The sequence below is a fragment of the Columba livia genome, chromosome 2, assembly GCF_036013475.1.
Source record: "Columba livia isolate bColLiv1 breed racing homer chromosome 2, bColLiv1.pat.W.v2, whole genome shotgun sequence".
Lineage (NCBI taxonomy): Eukaryota > Metazoa > Chordata > Aves > Columbiformes > Columbidae > Columba > Columba livia.
The window spans coordinates 23,594,752-23,615,855 of NC_088603.1; the positions used below are offsets into that span (position 1 = coordinate 23,594,752).

Below are 21,104 nucleotides of genomic sequence, written 5' to 3' on the forward strand. Positions count from 1 at the left end.
ACATTTGTTCAAGAGAAATGCTTTTTAATCATCCAGAAATTACAAGAACCACTTAGTGAAGACCTCTGGCCTGTTTTACAGAGCAGGTTATATGTAATGGTGATAGCTGGAAGGATATCTGACTCTGAACTGAATCTATTGAGGGGCCTTCTAATAAGCTTTCCAGTTAATACTGGATCCCTCTAAAGAGTAATTTAAATATCTGGAATTTCTCATCATGCAATTTTGCGTGCACAGTCACTGCAGTGGCACAGCTGGGCATTTTTACAGAGAGCTCTCAGCCTGACCATTCTCTAATAAGAGAAGCTGTCTTGACTTTTTTGTTTTTTAAAGGAATCAACTGTTTGTAAATATTTGTTAATGGTTAGGGTTTATTTATTTATTTATTTATTTATAGTCATGCTTATGTATATAGACAAAAAAAGAGAGAAACCATTCCATTTGTAGGGCAACTCAGAAAAGCGACTTCCCATTTCTTTGTTCCTGTTCTTTTCCAGGGAAACTGGTGTTCTCATTTCTTCTGGATTTAATGCCTATTGAAAGCCTGCCAGTAGTTTTAGAGAGAGTGAGTTTGATGGTTCACATTATCCCATCCTCTCCTGAGTTTCCCAGAGTTTTCAATAAATCATTTGTTACAGCTGTACTATCCTGTATTGTATTTATTTAGAATAGTGTAGTTTAGAGTTGTAAGTGGTTCTTCATTGTTTCTTCTTAGATTCCTCTGTCTACATGCTTCAAATCTTAATGTGCAGATTTCAATGGAAAGAAAATAAGAACAAAGTTGAAACTGCTCCAAAATGTCTGAAAGTAGCTTTTCTTATTAATTAGCTAAATGACATGGCTGTTCCGTTTCTTGGGAGTTTTCAGGTCTAGAAACAACTGTTGCTTTTCCATGGGATAGCTGAATGCTTTCTTCCCCTATGGCTAGAATAAATGTTCTTTTTCTGGCATGTAATGAGTTACAAAGTATTTCCATATTTATTCTCTATAGGACTGAATGAAACCAGTTAATTCAGGGAAGATATATGGCAAAGAGAAAGAGATGTTATTCTGGCACCCATGTTTTTTCGGTTGGAGTTTTGGGAGCCTTTTGGAAGAGATGGGTTACAGAGTGGAGAGTCAGAGATTTACAGAAAATTGAAGTAATTAGATTTTAGCTCATTGCTATCACCTCATTGCATGGACTTAAATAAGAGTCTGTCTGTCTGAACAGTTTATTTCAGGTAATGTCAGTGAGATTTGTGAGTGTATCCTGGTCTGACCAAACCGGTGACATCTCAGCTGTTCTTCACCAGCCTATATCCAGAGTCAGATTAAGGAACAAGGAACACAGTGGCAAGGGGAAGGCTTCCCCTTTCCTCTGCTCAGGGTTTTGCCCAGGATGGAAGTTCAAAGAGAACAGCCATTTCTTATGGTGTGGATGGGTTAAGAGGAGGGTTACTAAGGCAGAACCTCCCACTCACAGGTCGTGTTCTTGGGAATTCTTGAATAAGCCCCATAGATTCAGAGAATAGGTATCTTTTATTCATTATCATAGACTGCTTTTTCTGTTTCAATGCAATTTTATTTGGTTAATGACATATTGTTACTTACTAAATATGTTTACTTTCTGGATTCAGAAAGCTGTATGATAGGCTTTGTTGTGGCTGAATACTAATTCCAGTCTTTTCAATGTTGCAGTCTACCCACATTGCTCGAGCCAGCTTCCAGGTTGATGCTTTTGGATCATCTTTCATCCTAGATGTCACGCTAAACCAGTAAGTAATGACTGGATATGTTTGTTCAAGACCCAGTGCCAGTGAAACGTCATTTTTCAATGGAGATTTTAGAGGCTGTATTATAGCACAAGTGCTATTGCTACGTATGGAATTCACCTGTAGTAGTATATTTTAAGTTCTTTGTTATTTTCCCAAGTACCATTGTAGGCTTTGATATTCTTATTGTTACTACATAGTAGCTATTGCAGTGTAACTAACATTTTAGTGTTATAATTTCATTTGCCATCTTTCAGTTTACCATAAAGGCAAATTATGATACTCATGCAGAGCCTCCCTGGATATTAAAAGATGGAGTTGCTGAAAACTAGTAGCTGTTAACATTTTAATAACTGAATGTGAAGTACTGGAGATACAGCAATTGCACTACAGCTAATCCTCAAAAAAGAATGAGATGGATAGTTGGGAATGAAGTTTCTCTGGATGTGTTGACAGTCTTTTGGGAACATTATAAGGTAGTAGCACACTGTGAACTTCAGCTGATGAGGGAAGATTGAACAATAGTTCAACTTAAAGCGAAATATGGTATATGCTTTAAGTAATGAGTTTTTGAAGTAGCCTTTTTGCACAGCTGTTTTTAGATAGTTTTTTGCTTTTCTTCTGTGAAGTGAAAAGAGAATAAATAATATAGTAAATAGAAATGCTTTGTTAAGTAATTCAGCTCCTAATAATTGAACATGATGTTGCTTGGTTCAGTGTAAGAGCTTGTGCTCAATTGCTACATGTTTTTCTGCTATAAAGATGAACCACTCAGGCTGCAGTGGGAGCCACTCAAATTTCAGATTTTTTCCCTTGTAAACACATTTTAAACAGTGGCAATTTCTTCATATGCAGTGACATGAGTTAAAAACCACATGTGAATCCTGCTGGTTGCAGATGGCAGAGACGCTGTTAGAAGGAGAGCAAAAGAGGCTGGTTTAGAACTATGATTTTATAACAAATGCATTTTAAAAGAATTCTACAGGAAGAATTTTCTGCTGAAGAGCTCTAAGTCCACAACATTGAGGTGTTTGTTGGAAATAATAGTTTTGTGTACATATTTGTACCTTACCGAGAGTAGGCTGCTGAAACTTGTTTTTGTCTTGGTGGGTGGATTAATGGTGTAGTCACAGTTTCTGAAAGGTCAAGATTTACCTTGTAGTATGAATTTCAGGTCATCTTAATAAAAGTAAATGCATTTACTAATGTTATATGAAAATACAAGTTAAGGACGTGATATTACGAATGGCAACGGTTCTCTGTAGGTGAACTTTCTGTGCAAGTGTATATATGCACATAAACACACACAAACACATAGATTTAAAATTTGATTTGAGCTGGATCCTATTTTTATGTCATTCTTTTGTTGTCTTTAATGATATTACACCAGTATTTGTATGGGTTACACTGTCAAAATGTGTCCTTATTGTTCCTAACAGTGTCAGAATCCAACTTAAATATGAACTTTTCCTAAGGAGCTATGCTTTCTATAATGTGATAAAAGTCCTGTCACAAATTGTGCAAAAACAAGAAGGCTGCAAGGAAATTAAGATGTTTGGCTTCTATCATGATATTTAAATCAACATTTCAACTGCTTCTGAAATAGCATTTACAGATGAGTAAATAAAAAAAAGGCTCAAGTACATTTAAAATGTATTCTTAATTGCTATTCCTGTGAACAAATATCTTCTGTTCATAAGGCTCTCTATATTTTTCTTCTCTTGCCATTCTTACTGTCTATAGTATATTCTGTAAGTATTTTCTGAGGGTCCTGAGAGAAAAGCACTAATTTTTTTAGGAGTGGATTGCAAATTTGGCCCATAGTAGCTGAAAGTAACTGAAAAGTAGTTGAATACTTGAAAGGAGCAAGATTCAAGATTTTAGTTTTCACTGGAAAAAGTATCAGCTCACTATTTATAACTGAACTTCTGCTAATATCAAAAGCATGCTGAAGCAGGCCTCTGTGGTAAAATTGTATTTTATGAATAATATACCTTTGAGGAATGTTAAAGGAAGTATGGGGGGCAGAGGGGGAGAAAAAATTAAAATGCATAGGTTGTCAGAAAGGACTCTCCCTGCCTTAGTCAGTTGTTTTCTTGCAGTATGCCTATTTAGAGGTTGGTGTGTATGACTCCTATATCTGAGCATCACCTCTAGTTACAATGCCAGTGATGGACATTCACAGAGAAAGTTTTCATTCTTCTTTATGGTTCGCCAATTTATGGAGAAAAAAAAATAAAATAGTAGCAAACAGAGTGCTTTAAAAAATTAGAAACTAAAATACACCCCTGCTCCCTAATGTCTGTCTGCAAAGAGATTTTCATCATTGGCTGCTTTCTTTGTAGGCATTGTTTTCTCTGTCTTCTTCAAACCCATCTTTTATTCTGACAATCAGTTTCTCTGTTTCCTCTGCTGCATTTGCCTGTGCTTTGTTATACATCCCTCTGTTAGCTACCCTTTTGTATTTTGTATTCGGTTATGTTTGTATATTTTCCATCTCTGTTCTTGGTCACTTCTCTGAAGAAGACACGTTTCTTTCTCTTCATTTTCTACCAGGAAGGATTGTCCCCTTTGCCATTGTCTCAGATACCACACAACTTTCTTGGTTTTTTTGCAGCCTTTTTCTTGACAACTTTTTGAATACTGACAGTTGAGGCTGGCAGACGTGTTTATAGTCTCCTGCTTGTGTCTCCTCTATTGCCTGATACCCTCTGTTTTATCTCTTCACCAAGGGGGATGCTACTGGAGATGCTACTATTGAATCTGGGTGTTAGTTGAAGCAACTTTCCTTTCCTGGTCCCTTCCTCTGCCACTTTTCACAACAGTGGCCTGTCCCCAGAGGCTCATATGCAATGAAACAAGCTGGAAAGATACAGGAGGTGGACAGGGAAATTAAAAAACAGAGGTTATGCTGACATTTCAGACATGAGGAGAACTGAGGCCCAGGGTGGGATGTTTTGCCAGTTCAGGATGCAAGTGACAGCAAGGAAAAATAATTTTCTAGCTGGCATTTCTGTGTGGCAGTTTAATTTAACATTGAAATCTGCTGGCTTGCTTCTTGCTCATTTTGGATCTCAACCAGTTTTGAATGTGATGTTCACATTAAATGCAGATGTGAGATACACAGAAACATTGCCTTGAATGGTAATTAAAAAAAAAAAAAGCTAATATAGTTACAATGTATATTTTCCAGTGGTAGTATTTTAGTATTTTCTCCACCATTATTTCTTTTTTTCCCCCCCCCCTGAGTTGCCACAGTGTCTCTACAATAAGCTTTTTTTTTTTTTTTAAATACAATGTTTCTTATTTATTTAGTTATTTTTAACAAGTTCAAACGGCTGAAGTATTTACAAAGGAGCTTTCAGATCGAATCAGCTATATTTTTAAAAGGTTCAGCCCCTTAGGCAAAGGTTGGGGATACAGTAGCTGCACTGGTGTGTTTATGAATCGCTTCCTTCAGTGTCCTTATGTGTTCAGAACTGCATCCAATGGGAGCTCTTTTCTGTGGCCATTTTCATTAATGCCACCTTCGGCATTAGCAAAGCTGTGGCCTGGCCGCTGCCCTGCGCAGGCAGGTGCTGCTCACAGCCTCCCCTCCTTCAGCGAGTGACCAGCTCTGGCCACCAGCCCACAGCTGTGCAATAGTTGCATAGCAGTCAACAAATAAGTCAAGTGCTTATTTGGTTTTTTAATTCCTTCCCCTTGAAGTTTTTAATACTGTGGTAGCATCTGTGGCTCAGCAAATGGCTGTTTCTTTTTCCATGCAGAATATTTCTTCTTACATGTAGCCACAAAACCATTTACACTCTCATCTTGTGTTGTGATTACATGAGTAAACAGCAGAGCTCACCAGAAAATGCGGCATGTTTCCAAAGGCCTCTTTGAAGCTCTTTTGGTCTTGTGGACCATGTGGATCTATTTGAGGAGACCTGGACCAGGGCATATCCCATCTGCTTGTGAAGTAGCAGAGATATAATGGCAGAATGGGCCATAGCAAGCTGTGGTCATAAGGTTGGACTGGGAAAGAGCACGCTGCAAGTTTGTTAATCAGAAAAACAACAGTGTTTGTGCTTGTCTGGAGTGGCACAGGGTGACCACCCCACTTTCCAACCACAATAGGCAAGAAAGATAATCATGGTTCTTCCTTGCTGCATCATCATCCTTCATATAAGGGCCTTGGTGTCTCCTGTCACGCAGAAGAGCAGAGAGTGTTCATAGAGCCCGAATCTGAGCTGTGGTCACTTATGAGGTGCACTGTGCACACCAGTTGCTCTGCCGAGGGGACTCATGGCCTTCAGAAGGGTCCCTGGAGCATCCCAGCTCCTTGTGCTACAACAAGGAGTAGAGCCCTCCCCAATCATGGCGTTATTTGTAAGAGGGAATGCATTCATAGCATGAGATCCTTTGGTTTGTGGTCATGAGGAAACGCACTAAAGAATCATGAACATAACTAAGGATTTCAGGCTTGCATTCAGCACTTCAGGACTGCTCTATCCTTCCAAGTGACACTCAGTCACTAGGATGGAGCATAACCACCACCTGCTTCCTCTTACTATAACACAGATTTAATTCCTGTGGTTAGTGAAAAATAATCTGTAGAGAAGTAGTAGGTTGGGCAAGACGTGTCCAGAAACCCTATCCTCTTTAGGAAGCCCACACATCTGTTCCCATCGAGCGCATGACTGTGTCCCGGAGGAGTACCAGCAGTGTATAAATCAATGGTTATGATGATCAGCGACATTCAGAATACTGGAAGATCTGAAATAAGACAATTTTTATAAACTCAGTAGTCACTCTGTTTTCTGTGTGGAAAATAAAAGCCCTTTTCTCTTAGTTTATCAAAAGGCAGGCAAAACCAGAAGCTTCTTTGGAAAATACTGATAGGTATTTTGTATATTTAAGTCTTAATTTAAATTGTTTCTGGTTAGTGATACTGGAAGATTCCTGGCACTCCAGGACTTAATTATTTTGTTTTGCCACTGAGTGGTTTTTGCAGCTGCTGCTGAGAAGGATACAGACATTCCTCATGCCTTGTGGGAAATATTTATTAGGAATGTCTTTTAACTAGAGTTTTGTAAACTGTTCAGAATCAGATCATAAACTTCATCAAGAAATCCTGAAAACAGAAGCAAAATAAAAGGCAGCTTGACAGACAAGTGCCAGCTTTTTCATGAGACAAACTGCTGAAACCTTGCCTGTAATTTCTCTTGGCAAATGGTCTCCAACACTAATATCAATGTGTCATGTAAGCTGTAAATGAAAAACATATTCCTAAATTTGCTCTAAATCATAAACATTTGACTGTGTGGAATTCAAAAGGATTAGCTTCCTGACATAATTTTAAAAATGCAGTTACACCGTTTCTGACTATTATAATGTCTGGTTGGTCCTTCTCCTGCGTTGCCTCCATGAGTCTCGCGCTGCTCCTGGTCACCCGTGGGGTAGGCGTGCAGCTGCGGACCTGCATGCGACGTGGCGTGACGTGACCTGCTGGGTTGTGCTGATGGGTGCGAGAGGACCTATCTGCCGTTCCTGCTGCAAAAGTACTCCGTGCTTTATTATCTCCATCACTTGTGTAATGACTCCCGGTAACTGTTTGGATAACTGGATGGGGTAAGTGATGGTCAGATCAAGCCTAAGGAGGAGCAGCTCTTCCTTTAAGCTGTTTTGGATTTCCTGAAAGTCCAACTCAATCCCTTATTAGTTATTTTAATGAATGCCTTGGCTGCACACAGTCCCAATTGTTCTCATTATCAGCTGGAATTTATTGGGATCAAGGGAATTCAAGGCCTGTTCACTTTTCTTACTCATGCTCTGTGCATGCAGGCCTAAGAGCCCCACTTGGGTACAATCACATTTTTGTAATTGATTCTTACTTAAAATAATGCCTTTCTTCTTGTACCTTATGAGAGTGCTCTGAAAATTTAATTGTAATATTTAGTACCGATTTACAGGTAGAATGATATAGACTGTGTTCAGATCTCCTGAATGAGGTACTGAATTATGTTCTGCACTATTTTAAAATTATTTTGTAAGTGATGCTTATCATGTGTTCTGTCATCAGAACCCCCGCTGACCCAATAGAACCCCATTTTGCAAAGTTATTCTTTCCACCTCCCAGTCTATGATGGAAAAATGAGTATGGTCATAATTGCAAACCAGACTTAATGAACACTTTTTCCCTAATATTGATTGCTGCTTAATTTCAGAGGTTGATTTTGTTCTCTGGGAGGCACCTCTGTTTGTCTCAGCATGCTTTGCTAACACCTATTTTGTCCATATGGCTTGTAGGTTTTTTTATCTTTAATGAAAAATGTCAGTTCTACGGAGATCTCTGCCAACTAATTCTTTTAAGTCCTATAATAATTTCTGTGCCTTTTCACCAGCCTCCTCAGTTTAGCAGTATGCTTACTAAACTGTAGACTTAGTACTGCCTTTTGTCAGTGTGACGTATAAATGCAGCACAACTTAACCATTTCTAATTGAGATACATCTTTACGTAGTTTCCAAGATTTTCCCAAGGTTTTTTTTTTTTCTTTCTTTAATTTTTCATTTATTTAAAAAAAAATTCCTTCTTCCAAGTTCAAAACTGACTGTTTAGTAAAGGTAAACTCTGTTTTTTTTCCTTATTGCATCATCCCTATTACTATTATTGAATTTTTAATCCCGTACAAGAAAAATATCAGGTTACTTTAACAAGAGAAATTTTCTGTAAACCTATGTTGGTTATCAGGAAGTTTATTATGTTCCTTTAAATTTTTTATATAATCTTCTGTTATACTTATGGCTTCTTTTGGAAAGGGCAAATTGCTTTTGGTAACTCCATTACATTTTATTTTTAATATTATAATTTAGTTTTAGGTTAACATATTTCTGTTATTATTATTCCTCTATTATTGTTAATTAATTTTTTATTGATTTAGTACCAGCTACTGGCAAAGGCTGTTGAAATCAACAGAAGTTTGCTACTGACTTTGATTGGATGGGGATGTGGAAAGTGATGTCTGTGAAGCACTTGCAAGTGCTTACTCGGCATTCTGATTAAAATGAGTACAAAAATATGTGATATGTTTCATTCATGTAATATTTCCAAGTGTGGCACTGTAAGGTAGTTTCCATCACCTGTGAGGAATTCCCCTGATGTTTCTGAAACACTACTTGAAGCTTGATGTTTTGTGATTTCTAGGAAAAATAGCATTTGAAAACATATGTGTATACAAAATCTGTGCATGCCCTCATAAGATAATTTCCTAGCCTATTAAAAAGCATTTCTGAAAATTTCAGTCCTTTGTTTTCCTCTCAAGGGGTGCGATAAAGAATATTTTACTGCTTTTAGGTAATTGCTTTCATTGAAAGCAATATTTGTTGGTTTATAGTACAGTAATTAAAACATATGGGATTATTAGTACTGAGTAAATTGCCTTTCCATGGTCTGAATTTTTGTGACACAGAAATAATTATAGAAAATGTATTACTGTGTATTTGTGAGTGTGTATGTAGGAAGAAAATGATTAATTATTCTGGAGAGATATTATCATTCTGTTACTATAATGTTTTTCTTTCTTGATGATATTCCTTAGATTACCAAATCACTTAAGAGCTATATATCTGATACAGACATATACAGACTTGTCTCATATGTACAGATCAATCATGTGCTATATTTAGCATCCTCTTTAAAGTAAAATGACTTAAACTATGGAAAGAATCAAATTGCTTAACATGTTTCAGTGCCTATGAATTTATCTTCAAAGTTCTGAGTGTCTCCAAGTGGCAGTAACTTGAACAATCCATCAAGAATGACTTTAAAAGAAAAAATAATTGTATTTTTGATTTAGCCTTTACAAAGTGACTGTGCTACTCAAAGTGCAGTTTCTCCATTTACTGTTGGAATGGAATTATATCCTCATATGCTAACATTTGTTTGGGCACCAGAGTTTTTACTTCAACATCTGGATCGTATATACATTGTTGCCATTTCTGTAAATAGCACAAAACAAACCGTTGACCTTTCCAACTATTTTTATATATGGTTGTGGTTTAACAGCTAGAACAGGATTTGTTTTTACAAAAGCAAGCAACAGCTATACAAGTTGGTCTAATAAAAGCTATTATCTTTTACTTTCTGTCACTTAGATTCTCAGACCATTGTGGTTACAACACTACTACTGTCCTATGAATTGCTACGTATAAATACTAATCAGAGTAAGACATACAAAGAAGGTAGTAAACAAGAAGATGCATGAAGGGGAATGTAAAGAGCAGGTGTTTTCTGTGCTGTCATTTACAGTGCATCTCCTCCAGGAGCCAGCAGCCTTCCTGCTGATACAGTTCCCCTCATACGCCGCTCCCTGTGTTGTCCAGCTGCTCTGCCCTGATTTTTACTTTATCCTTGAGAACTCCTTTGGCATTATGACCTCCTGTATGTGTGCATTAAAAATAGCACTTGGAGAAACAAAGGAAGTGCTGTGGGCCTTTTAGCTTGGGGCTCAAATCCTTTCCTCAGCTAAGCAGTGAAACTAATTGGAATCCCCATTTCCAGACAAGGAGCTGAGTAATGCATGGAGCTAGAATGAATATATGGAGAACGAAAATAGTAGAAATTATTAGGCTTTCCATGGGGAACTGGAGGACCTAATGGATGGCTGAATAACCATCAGCATACAAACTCACAGTGTTTTAAAATTACACAAGATCTTTACATGAGGAATAGGGTATTCAACCCTCTTCTACTCAGGATAGTAGTTCTACATCAGAAATCTGTTTTTAGTCCAGAGACTGAATCAACAGGCAGTATTAAAACAATATGTTGTTAACGTATGGAACATCTTACCCAACAAATAACAGTGTTAGGCCTGGGCACACAAACTGTTGCATCCAAGTGATGGACTTTTTTGCTTTCTTTGCAGTATCTATTACAGAGACAAGGTGCTACCTGTGAAGCCTACAGCCATTTGTTTCTGTGGTTGTTTGAGATGTATGTAGCATTTTTTTAATGAGTTTTGCTAGTAAGATTCAAGATGAGTATGCTCACATTCCCTCAGTCAGTGTCTGGAAAGTGGTTTCTTTCAATAGACTTTCTGTACAGTGTGTAGCCATTAATATAATAGTTATCGTTTGTTTGGGGCCTGCTAATGGGTGAAACCCCATTTAGAGACAGTGTGTCAGTGGAGAGAGTTTGTTTCCTTGGGGAAAACCACACACAAAACAAATTCTGCACTTTTGTTTTAAATGCTTCACACATGTTGCTCTGATTCTCTTCCTGGCCTTATCAGCATAAGAATTGCACCCAGCATAATACACCCCTCTGTGGGGAGACTTCTTTCCTCTTCCAAAACATGTGCAGAAATCAAGTTGCCAAATCCTGAAGCACCAATTAGCAAATGCAAATCTGGTAGGAAACTACTGATCCTGCCCATGATCCACTTTCCCTTTTGTCAGGGGTGTTGTGACCAAAGAAGTCAGAGGTGCCGCCCACCTGCTGGGGTTTGCGTCCCAACCCGCTGGTACCACAGCACCCCCCGGCACCATAGGCTGAGTTGGGCTCATTGCCTTTTGTCAGAGGTGTCCCCCAGCGGGGATCCTTCTGAATTGTAGACAGGCATGTTGAAAGATTTTTGACAGACAAGTATCCTACTGATAAACCTTCCACTTCTTGCATATAACCCGAAGACACCCTTATTCTGTTGACGTACTGTAGGTCAGGGTTGGATTGGCTGTAGCCTGATCCTCTCTCAGTTCAGACGTCTGGGATCTTTTTGATACTTTCCAGGTCTTTGGACTTTGCAGTCTGTGATTCAGTGTTACTGTGAGGCTTCTGTAATGCCTCAACTCATTTCCTGTTTTCTTTCTTTTTTTTTTTTTTTTTTTTTCAATTAGATGACAATCAGATTTTCCTTTTAAATGATCTTCTGATTTGAACAGAACTCAATATGTCTTTAAAATTCTTCAAATACCTAATTGCTTCATATTTAGTTTTAGTTCTTCATTGTCCAAGTTCCATTATGAAACAGTAGTAGATGAATCAAGCAATGAAAGATACGTTATTTATACTGTTCATCAAACAGGGCATTAAAATCTGTGTTTTATGGAAATATGGAATGATTTACATTGTGTGAATATATTAGGAAGTAGTGTGATGAAATGTACCATTAGATAACCCGAACAGAATTGTTGAGCCAAGTTTTGTTGTACGTTATTGAGAATAACTTTTTTTTTTTTTTTTTAAATCCCTTTCTGTTTCAAGTGTTTTAACCAAGAAGTAGGAATCTGTTTGCATTAACATAAAATACAAATGAATTCATGTAGGCCAGAAAATATCCTTTTACCAATTAACTGAAGGATTGGTTGTATGATAATAGTTTTTTTTCTTTACAAAAGTAAATGACAAAACTATGTTAGAGAATATTTATCAAGTGTCCTCATTCTGTTCCATTTACTTTATTTCTCCCATCCCAAAGGAAATAAAATGCTGTCATTTGGTGTGGTACACAGTGAGATGAAGGAGAAGAATCATCTTGTACTTTTATTAAAGATGACCTACAAAGAGATGTTTCGTCTAAATTGGGCTTCTACCCTTTTTGAGATGTAAAAGGTCAATTGAAAAAAAAATGTTGTTGTTGGTCTTTCATTCCTCCTTTCCTCAAAGAAATAAAACCACTTTAAATCCAGCTTTTTAATAATCAAATTTCTTTTTCTTTACCCTTGTTTACCTCATATCCGATCTCCTTGTTCTTCCTGAAGAATCTATTGGGACGGGTATAAATGTACAGGAAGTGTTACAAATGCACAGGATGTACTCATCCTCTAAAGTAAAACCCCTCCTGACAGCATATTGAAGATTGGCCTAAATATGAACCATGTGAGATTTGCTTCAGAAGAACAAAATAAAAGCATTCATGTCCAAAGGGTATGACAGATTTTAAGCCCCTGGTTACATTATCGAATATACCATAGTGACAGTTCTGAGATTCTAAATCATTGTAGTACTTATTGTACTTAATGTATCATTTTAAAAGAAAAAAAAAATCGCCCTGTCCTTTTGGAGATTGTCAGTTTTTGGTATCTTTTGGCTCTGCCTATGCTGGCCAGCCAAAAAAGCACCTCTTAAAGATTTTCCCTTTGCAGAGCAGTTCAGTTAGAGCCAAACTGTGCCTTTTCTCATTGTAAATGTGGTACACTTTGTGGCACCCATTTAACCTTCCTTTCACAGAGACAGCCTTGGTGGCGACAGTGAAATTATGATAGTCTCTTTGCTTATTATTGCTCTTATAATTAATCACACTTTCCATCTGGTTTGTCAAATTTTGATAAGAGTCAATAAAGTTATGCTGAGAGAAAAGGAGAAAACATGAGCTTGACATAATGTTTCTGTAATGGAGTTACACATGTTTTCAGAGCAAAGGAGCAAGGAAAATTGGATATATCTCTACTTTCTAAAGCGACAGCTATTTCTAAGTATCAGTGAAGGGACAAAAAGCCTTTTATTATGTTGCCATGTGTTTTAGCATCACCTCTGTTTTTACTTAAATATAAGAAGCAAAGGAGTTCTCCCAATGACTTTAGAGACAACGATCCATCCAAAGGTGTTGGATTATCAATGCATTTGTGCCTATGTCAAGTGGCCAGTTTGATTACAGAGGAAACTTCCTAGAAATTAGCCAAGGAATTAATTTGGTTTATTGTACTTTACTCCAGTAAGTTGCTCATCAGTAAGTGGAAATCACAAAATGTGAAGCTGCAAGGAAACAGCAAGATCAAGCTGCATATGATACTGCAAAGCAGCTGCCAAGTCTAGCTAAAGAGATTAATACAAATGCATTTTCAGTGTTAATGAAAAATGATGACTGGAGCTTTTTATGTATGTCCAGCCTTTGCTTTGGTACAAAGTTAGAGGGTTTCTTTTGTCTTTCGCTTTTTGCAAGAATTGTTAAATCTTATGTTACAATGTATTTTCTGGGTGACCGTACTGATCTTTAGCATATACTTATCCCTAATCATTCTCCGGTCTTAATTTCTTTTTTGGTATAAGAGGATGTATTTGTCTTTAGTGGTTTGCCAGAACATCACTGCTAATGGATTTCTGGTGTGCTAGAAATTTTACAGTAGGAACAGATAAAATAATGTTCTGATGCCCTGCAAATATGTGATGTGTTGCCACTTGAATTAGGCAGCTATGCTGTACTCATACTTTGCTCTTCCCTTTGCCTGTCTCCTTAGGTAGACTGTGGGAATTAAAAAAAATGCAGTTCATCGCTTCTTATTGAATATGTTTATTTTCCGTATTTGGTGGTATGACTGGAATAATTTTGCAGCTGGGAATCTGAAAGAGTAGGACCTGATACTAATGAATTTCTGCCATTCCCTCGATGACGAGGTTCTTGCATATGATTTTGCAGATTTTGAGCTGTGCAAGTCATTTGAGTTCAGCTTCATTTTAGTCCTGTTCTGTCTGGACAGCAGAAATGAGGCACTTTAGGCCCAAACATACAGGCTTGCTGGCTGATGCCATTTCTTCCCTTCCCATCAAAGTCTGATATAGGTTAGCCTGGTAGGGTCCTACCCACATTTGAATATAGACCTTCAGGTAGTGAGTGTGGGATTTCTCATGGTTAGTTGCTTCTTGTCACTAATAATTCCTGCTTCATCTGTCTCACACATTCACAGTAGGTTGGTCTCCATTTAAGACTTCAAGTAATTCTTGGATGGCTCCTCTTCCTAATAGCAGTGCAGAAAAAACTGCTATTTACAATAGAATTGTCTAGACATTGTCTGGGTGTGCAGACAATAGAGCAATGTAAGTAATGCAAATTCTGGGCTTGGCCTCTCATATGAGAGATGTACTTGGACACCTTCTTAGCCCCTAGCAGGATTCTTTTAAATTTCTTGCTTTCCATTTCTGTCCCATCCTCCACCCCAAATGAACAGATTGAACAAGAGGCACTTTGACCTGTCAAAGGAGTGAGATCTTTCCTACTTCTCTTTCTTTTGCAGACAGATTCTAAAGGGTGGTTGCTTTACTTGGAAGCAAATACTCTGCTTTTATTTTTGTTTCAGTTCTTGCACCTTGATAATCATGCAGATAATTCCCTAGAGCAACTAACATTTCTCATGAAATGAACATAAGAAAAACAAGGCAATTGCTGCTTGGTCCTTGCAAAGCCTGTCATAATAAAGGATGTGGCTTTAGCTAAATTGGTTTAGGACACTATGACTGAGATTATTTTTTTTGTATTCTCTCTCCATCTGTTTCTGTCATGGAGAAATTAAAGCAGCAACGTGCTGACACGTTACTGTGCCAGCAGGAGTAAGAAAAGTGTTCAAGCTGCCCTTCAATGAGAAAAAAATGCAGACTTTTTCAATGTTTTCAGTATACTGAAAACAGCCTTAAAGTGTTTTCAGAATCATCTGCAGGTCACTGTAAATCGCTGTGGACATAATTCCTTCACCCTGTGTTTCTGATAACTGAGTTCCTTCCTGCTCACACCGGGAGAAGGGAAACCACCATGATGTTAACTAATTAACAGTAAAGGACTCAGGGGAATGGCTGGGGAATGAGCAAGTAATGAGTTGTTCTCTATACTGTTGGCCCACTAGTCCTTCAGTATTTCTAAGCAGAAACCTGCTTGTGAATTCAGACAGCTTAAAGATGTATTAATACTCTTGTGTTGTGTCAGCCCCGTCATCTCAGCAGAAAAAGGAGAAGATGCTAATGGAACTGCACACAGGCTATGGCAAACTAAATTATGCTCCTGGACTTGGACAGCTGCTGCCTTTCAGTTCGGCTTTATCCAAACCTAATAGCCAGTTTTCAGTTATACATTTCATACTTACCCTATTTAGATTTGTGTATAGCATAAAATAAATGTTATATGTCAAATTTTGCTCTTGGATGAACATAAGTAGTTCTGGTTGACTTCAACAGGAGCTGCAGGCAAATATCCTAAAAAAAGAACTTGGCCTTGGATCTAAAATCCCTTTTGCTGCAGATTCCAGGAATGTCTATCTCCCTGTTTTCAAAGTACAGCAGTTACCAGCATGGTTAGCAAGTCTCTTTCAGTTGCCCTTGGAAGGCCAAGCAGAAGGAGCTAAATGCTATATGGGAGTAAGAGGCCAATGTTTGAGCACCTTTGAGATCCCAGACCCTGACATCAGCTGCCACCGAAGCATTTATGATTTTCTAAGTGTGTGTGGACAATTAACATCCTAACCAGAGCAGAATGATCTTAAACAGCAGACATCTGTAGAAACTGCTATAGATATGCTTACTGGGATAGTATAAGTGTTTTGGATAATTTTTAAACTGCATTTTTATGCCTTGCTAATGTATTTTAACTATGTAGTAACATTTTCCCTGGGGTTTGTGACTGTAGCTAAAAACCTCAGCTATGGGTTACTATTACTTAAGGGAAGATGCAGAATACTGAGATGGGGGAGACACCTCTCAGCTGTCAGCAGTTGGGTTGTTAGAGGAGCTTATCAGAAATCAAGAATCCTTTCCCCTCCTCTTAGACCATATGGCAACCAAAATCTTCCATTTCACTACAAAGGAGCCATGAAACAAAGGAATTTAAATTGCCAGTCAAAGGGTGTGCCAGAGGAGAGAATAATCAATACACAGAGAAACCACCTGGAGAAGCTAAAAGGCTGAAGGTACTGATAATAATTTTATGCTGTTGTAAATGGGTAAAGCAGGATTGCCTGCTTGCTGGTAAACTGGGAATACTGCGGTCAGTAAACTGAAGCTGGAGTAAGAAATGTTTCTGCATCTCTACAAGTTTCCCAATTTAACGGGAAGGAGAATTCCCAGTACCTGATGTAGGGCTTGGACCAAATTTACCACCTGATCTGGGGGCCCAGAGGAGTTGGCTACAAAATGTGCCTTTCAGGCATGATGGCCATTTATTATGTATAGCAGATCAAAAGCTTTCCAAAAGTTCTGTGTGTAGAGCATGATTATGGGATGTGAGAAACCTGATTTGAGGTTTCTTCTGCAGCCAGCCTAAGAAGGGATTATTAAAAGAGGTCTGCTAGCTGCCTTGTTTCCTTAGGCATCTGCTCTTGTGTGAGGGTTGATACTGGGTGGATGCTGAACTGAGACAGAGAAATGCTTCTGTAATCCATGGCAGCTGTTTGGGGATAAGGCTGGTGTCAATGTCAATCTGAAGACCAACAAGGATTTGCTGGTATAGTAACTAAGAAAAGAGGTTGTGAACAGGTAAACTCCTGTTTACTAATTGCTGTCTTTTTCTTTCTTTCATTTTCCTTAGAGATGCTTTGGATGTGTTGAAATAATTGTTATTATTAAAACTGTGATCCTGTTCAGTAAGTTGTAGATAAATGGTCATACTGCTGGTTTGTATAATCAATGAGATTATTTTAATATAATACCAGGGTTAATTTTAGTGATGTGCATGAATGCAAGAGTTTCTACTTTTCTTTACCCCTGGTATAATTATCAAGGAGATGGTAATGATTGTCTCAGAACAATTTGTATGTTAACAAGTGTTTCCAAATACGGTTTGTTTTTCTATTAAGGGTCCATAGAAGCCCATTCTCTTTAAGGCAAGACTGAGTGGTCCTGTTCAGTCCCCTTTGCATGAAGGTAGTTTTCTCCCTTAGTACAAATTTAACATCTTCAGAGTTTTTTTTTTAACTGCAAATTTGTTTTTTACAAGCTTTAAAAAGCTTGTTAAAGACAAATATTATTTTAAACACAAAATTTAGATCTGAAAAAAACAGCATTAAAATAATGCTGACACCCCAAAGCATCAGGCTAACCATACAGTAAGAAATCGGGAGAGTTATAACCACTTTTGAAAAATGTAATCTTTTTTTTTAGCCAGTGCCCAGTTCCGAATGAACAGGATAATTTTCGGCTGACTCTTCCCTTGTCCTTTAAAGGAAGTTTGGTTGCCAAAATATCACACAACTTTTGATCTCTTTCAGCATCAGTGCACTTGTGCTACAGAGGAGGCAGCTGATGCTGCTGTGTTGATATTGTCCTCTTCCTTCTCACGCTGGTGTTGCTAGATCTGAGAAAGCTTAAAAAAATGGCTGCTTGCTTTTTTCTGTCCTGCTGTAGCTTGGTGCAAGCACTTAACCTGTCACTAGTGTCGCTTCTTCTGTTGCATCCATTGTATCTCTATATTGCTCCCATTGATTGAATTTTTCATTATTCAATCTAATATTTTTGTGTTTTTTTGAGAGAGAATATATCCTTGTTGCTTTTCTGATATCACTCTGAGCCTGGTTGTTTGCTGTTAACCCAGACACTGTTTTCTGCTTGTCAACAGTCATGTGCAGCCGTTTGAACAGCATAGCTGGAGAAGCTTTATATCTCCATGTTTTTCAGGTACGCTGTCTTTGTAATAGATTTTTCTTTGGCTCCATGATACTGAGTGTGGTGGGTCTCTGGGATTAGACACTTTTCAACTTTAGGGAGAATACTTGATGCAGGAAAGTATGCCTTTTACTCAAAGGTTCCCTTTTGAACTCTTCCAGTGTGAGTACTGGAATTACTTGGCATGACATCAAGAGCAACCTGACATTGCTCTGCAGTCTCACTAGTGACTTTTTTCAGCAGTACTCCTCCTCTTCTTTCCCTAGGGACTTTGCCTGTCTTCTTAGCTTGTGTGCTGCATTGTCTCTTCTCATATATGGTTGGTTTTGCCTGTGACATCAGGACATTTGTGTCCTTCAACTTCTTCATGGCACATTAATTTCAAATTACATTTGCACTAGGAAAGAATGAACTGTCTCCATGCTGGAGACACAGGGATCTAAGTAACCAACAGGATTCTTTGTCTTGCCCTGAAACTTTGCTGAAAGTTTTATTGTGGTTCTCCTGGTTTGTAAATTTGCCCCTTTTCCTTTTATTTTTAATGTATTATTCCTTTTCCTTGCATTAACTTGCAGAGCTACTCCTCCAGCCATGTCTCTTCTCTCTCAGTGACTTTTTCCTTTGCTTTTTTCTTCCCATTTAAAGTCTTCTTTCTTCCACCATTTACCAATGTGATTCATGAATTCACTTTTAATCATTGTTTTCAAGTATTTTTGTACATGTATTTACAGTATTGCCTTAGTGTGTTTTATAGGACTGCTTTCTCTATCTCCTCTAAACAAGAACAATATTGTTTCTTAGCTCTTAGAACTATGCAGCTTTTAATGCTGTTGTTTTGGGTGTCTCCAATGCAGAGATTGATATTGGCAGGACCTTCCTTCACCAACCCCAAATCAATTTGCAGGTACCATGTAGTATGTGCTGCAGTACAGGGTTATTGCACTCCATATGGATATTAGTCCTAGAATCACAGAATCATTTCAGCCGGAAGAGACCCTCAGGATCATCAAGTCCAGCTATAACCTAACCTAACTCTGGCACTAAACCATGTCCCTAAGAACCTTGTCCTGTACCATTCCACTAAAATACTGCAAATGATATTTCTGTATTCAAAAAACAGAGGTTTCAAGGTGACCATATAGGTGTATTTATACACAAACATTGCTTTTCTATTCTTCTGTGTCCTTAGTCACTGTCAAGTTTAGAAACCCTGTGGCATTTTCACTGCGTACTCTTGCACTGACTTCTCCTGCCTCCTACGACTTGGGGGGTGCTTCTATACCAAAGGGTGCCTTCCTAGCAAGAGGTCACTTACATAAAAAATTGCCTGTCACTTCAGGGGGACAGTCTCCATACTTGCAAACTGGTGTAAGGAAAGGACTCCAGAACTCTCTGCAGGGCATAAACATCATTATCTTAGCAGCAGCCCCAGTGCTTTAATCCTCACCACCCTCTCTTGAATTGTCCCAAGGTCTTTGTTAGGAGCTTGATGTTGGAGATTAGTGTTTCTTCCTCAGCAGCCCTGAGTCCATTTCGGGTTATTTTTGTATGTTTTCTGACTGCTTGAACACTCTTGTTAGCAATCCGCTGTTTAATTATACAGTTATTGCTTTGTTTTGTTATGCCTTTACTATATAGGGTATTGCTTATGCAGGTTCTACCTATTACTGTGAACCTGAGAGAAGGACTACCTATCCCATCTTAAATTTTGAGGTATGTGGGCAACCTGCTAAATTGTAAACAGGGTAACCCCTGCTGCCCTTGTCCCTGTTTTTTTTTTTTTTGCCCTTTCTTCCTTGGGAGTAAACATTCACAAACTAGTTCATAGCTAAAGCCCGGAAAAACATTTTGGACTAAAATTATCATATGTATACATGAGTTAGTTTCTTTTGCAGTGTGAAACAGTACATAGTTTTTACATGACGTTTGCTCTTTCTTTGTTGCGGAGCTCAGTGCTGCTACTTTTATTAACAGAAAATTAAGTACTTCCAGGCCTGTCTTTTTTTGGACTGCATTTTACAGATGAAACAAAGAGTCAGGATCATTGCTCATTTTAGATTGGCCTCAGTTACTTCTAATTCCTTCCTGATGCCCCAGGATGTTCATGTTCTGGTCCCATATATGTTTCTTTGTGCCTGAGAAAGGCTTGGTCCTCACTACAGGTAATTGTTTGTGAACTCTACATTTAGTGTGTGCAAGAGCTTCTTCTGTGTTTGAGCTGTCTTGGTGCCCACTGACCGTGCACGTCTGGTGGGCAGTTGCAGTTGGAGGAAGAGCAAACGTGATCCAGTAGCTCAAACACCCCCGGGTGTGGGAAATCCCTTGCTCTGCCATGTGCTTTACTGACAGTCTTGGGCAAATCACTTTGTCCCACTGTAACTCAGCTCCTGTCTCTCATGCAAGATAATAGACAATCTGTAACTTGAAAGGGTAGTGCGGGCTTTAACATATTAGAGAGTGTAAGGTGTGCACATAAGAGGTGAACTACATCACGGGTGTTGAATGCAGAACTTCCAAACCCAAAGGCTGTAACTATATATATCCCATGACCTATAGTGGTAGTAATTTGCTGTCTGAGTGAAGCACAGAGTCTTGTAATGTGCACCCTGAGGAATGAGCTAGCCTCGGATACTTTGATGGTGAAGTTGGGTGGGCATATGTCAAAGACAGCTACTAAATTGAAATGAAACCAGGAGAAGGCTGTGATGTCTTGCATGCTGAAACAATCTGTGAGAAGCGCTGTGGCTTTCAGCTCACTGCTTTTCCCTTGGCTGGTTAGAGCTATTTTTAAACTCAGTATCTTTTAAATAATGCATAAGTTAACAATAGAGACTTATAGTACTGGAAGACACGAATGAGCTTAAAAAAACCCGGAAAATCCTACCCAGACTGCTTCCAAGAGGAACAGAGCACATTTGTCTGTTCAGTTTCCAGACGTCTTTTGCAAAATTCCTTTTTTAGAACAAATCTCCTGTCTTTGAACTGAGATTTTTCATTTACAAAGTGCC

The 21,104-nt window shown here is 38.3% G+C and overlaps 1 protein-coding gene across 14 annotated transcripts in view; it reads left to right on the forward strand.

Moving 5' to 3' along the window:
* ADAM22 (ADAM metallopeptidase domain 22) overlaps window positions 1–21,104 on the forward strand; it is a 132,067-nt gene that overhangs the window by 15,603 nt on the left and 95,360 nt on the right. For all 14 annotated transcript variants that reach the window (XM_065050979.1, XM_065050981.1, XM_065050984.1 and 11 more), the window contains exon 3: window positions 1,681–1,757. In XM_065050979.1, coding sequence (XP_064907051.1) covers window positions 1,681–1,757 — 77 coding nt within the window. The remainder of the gene's footprint in view (window positions 1–1,680; window positions 1,758–21,104) is intronic.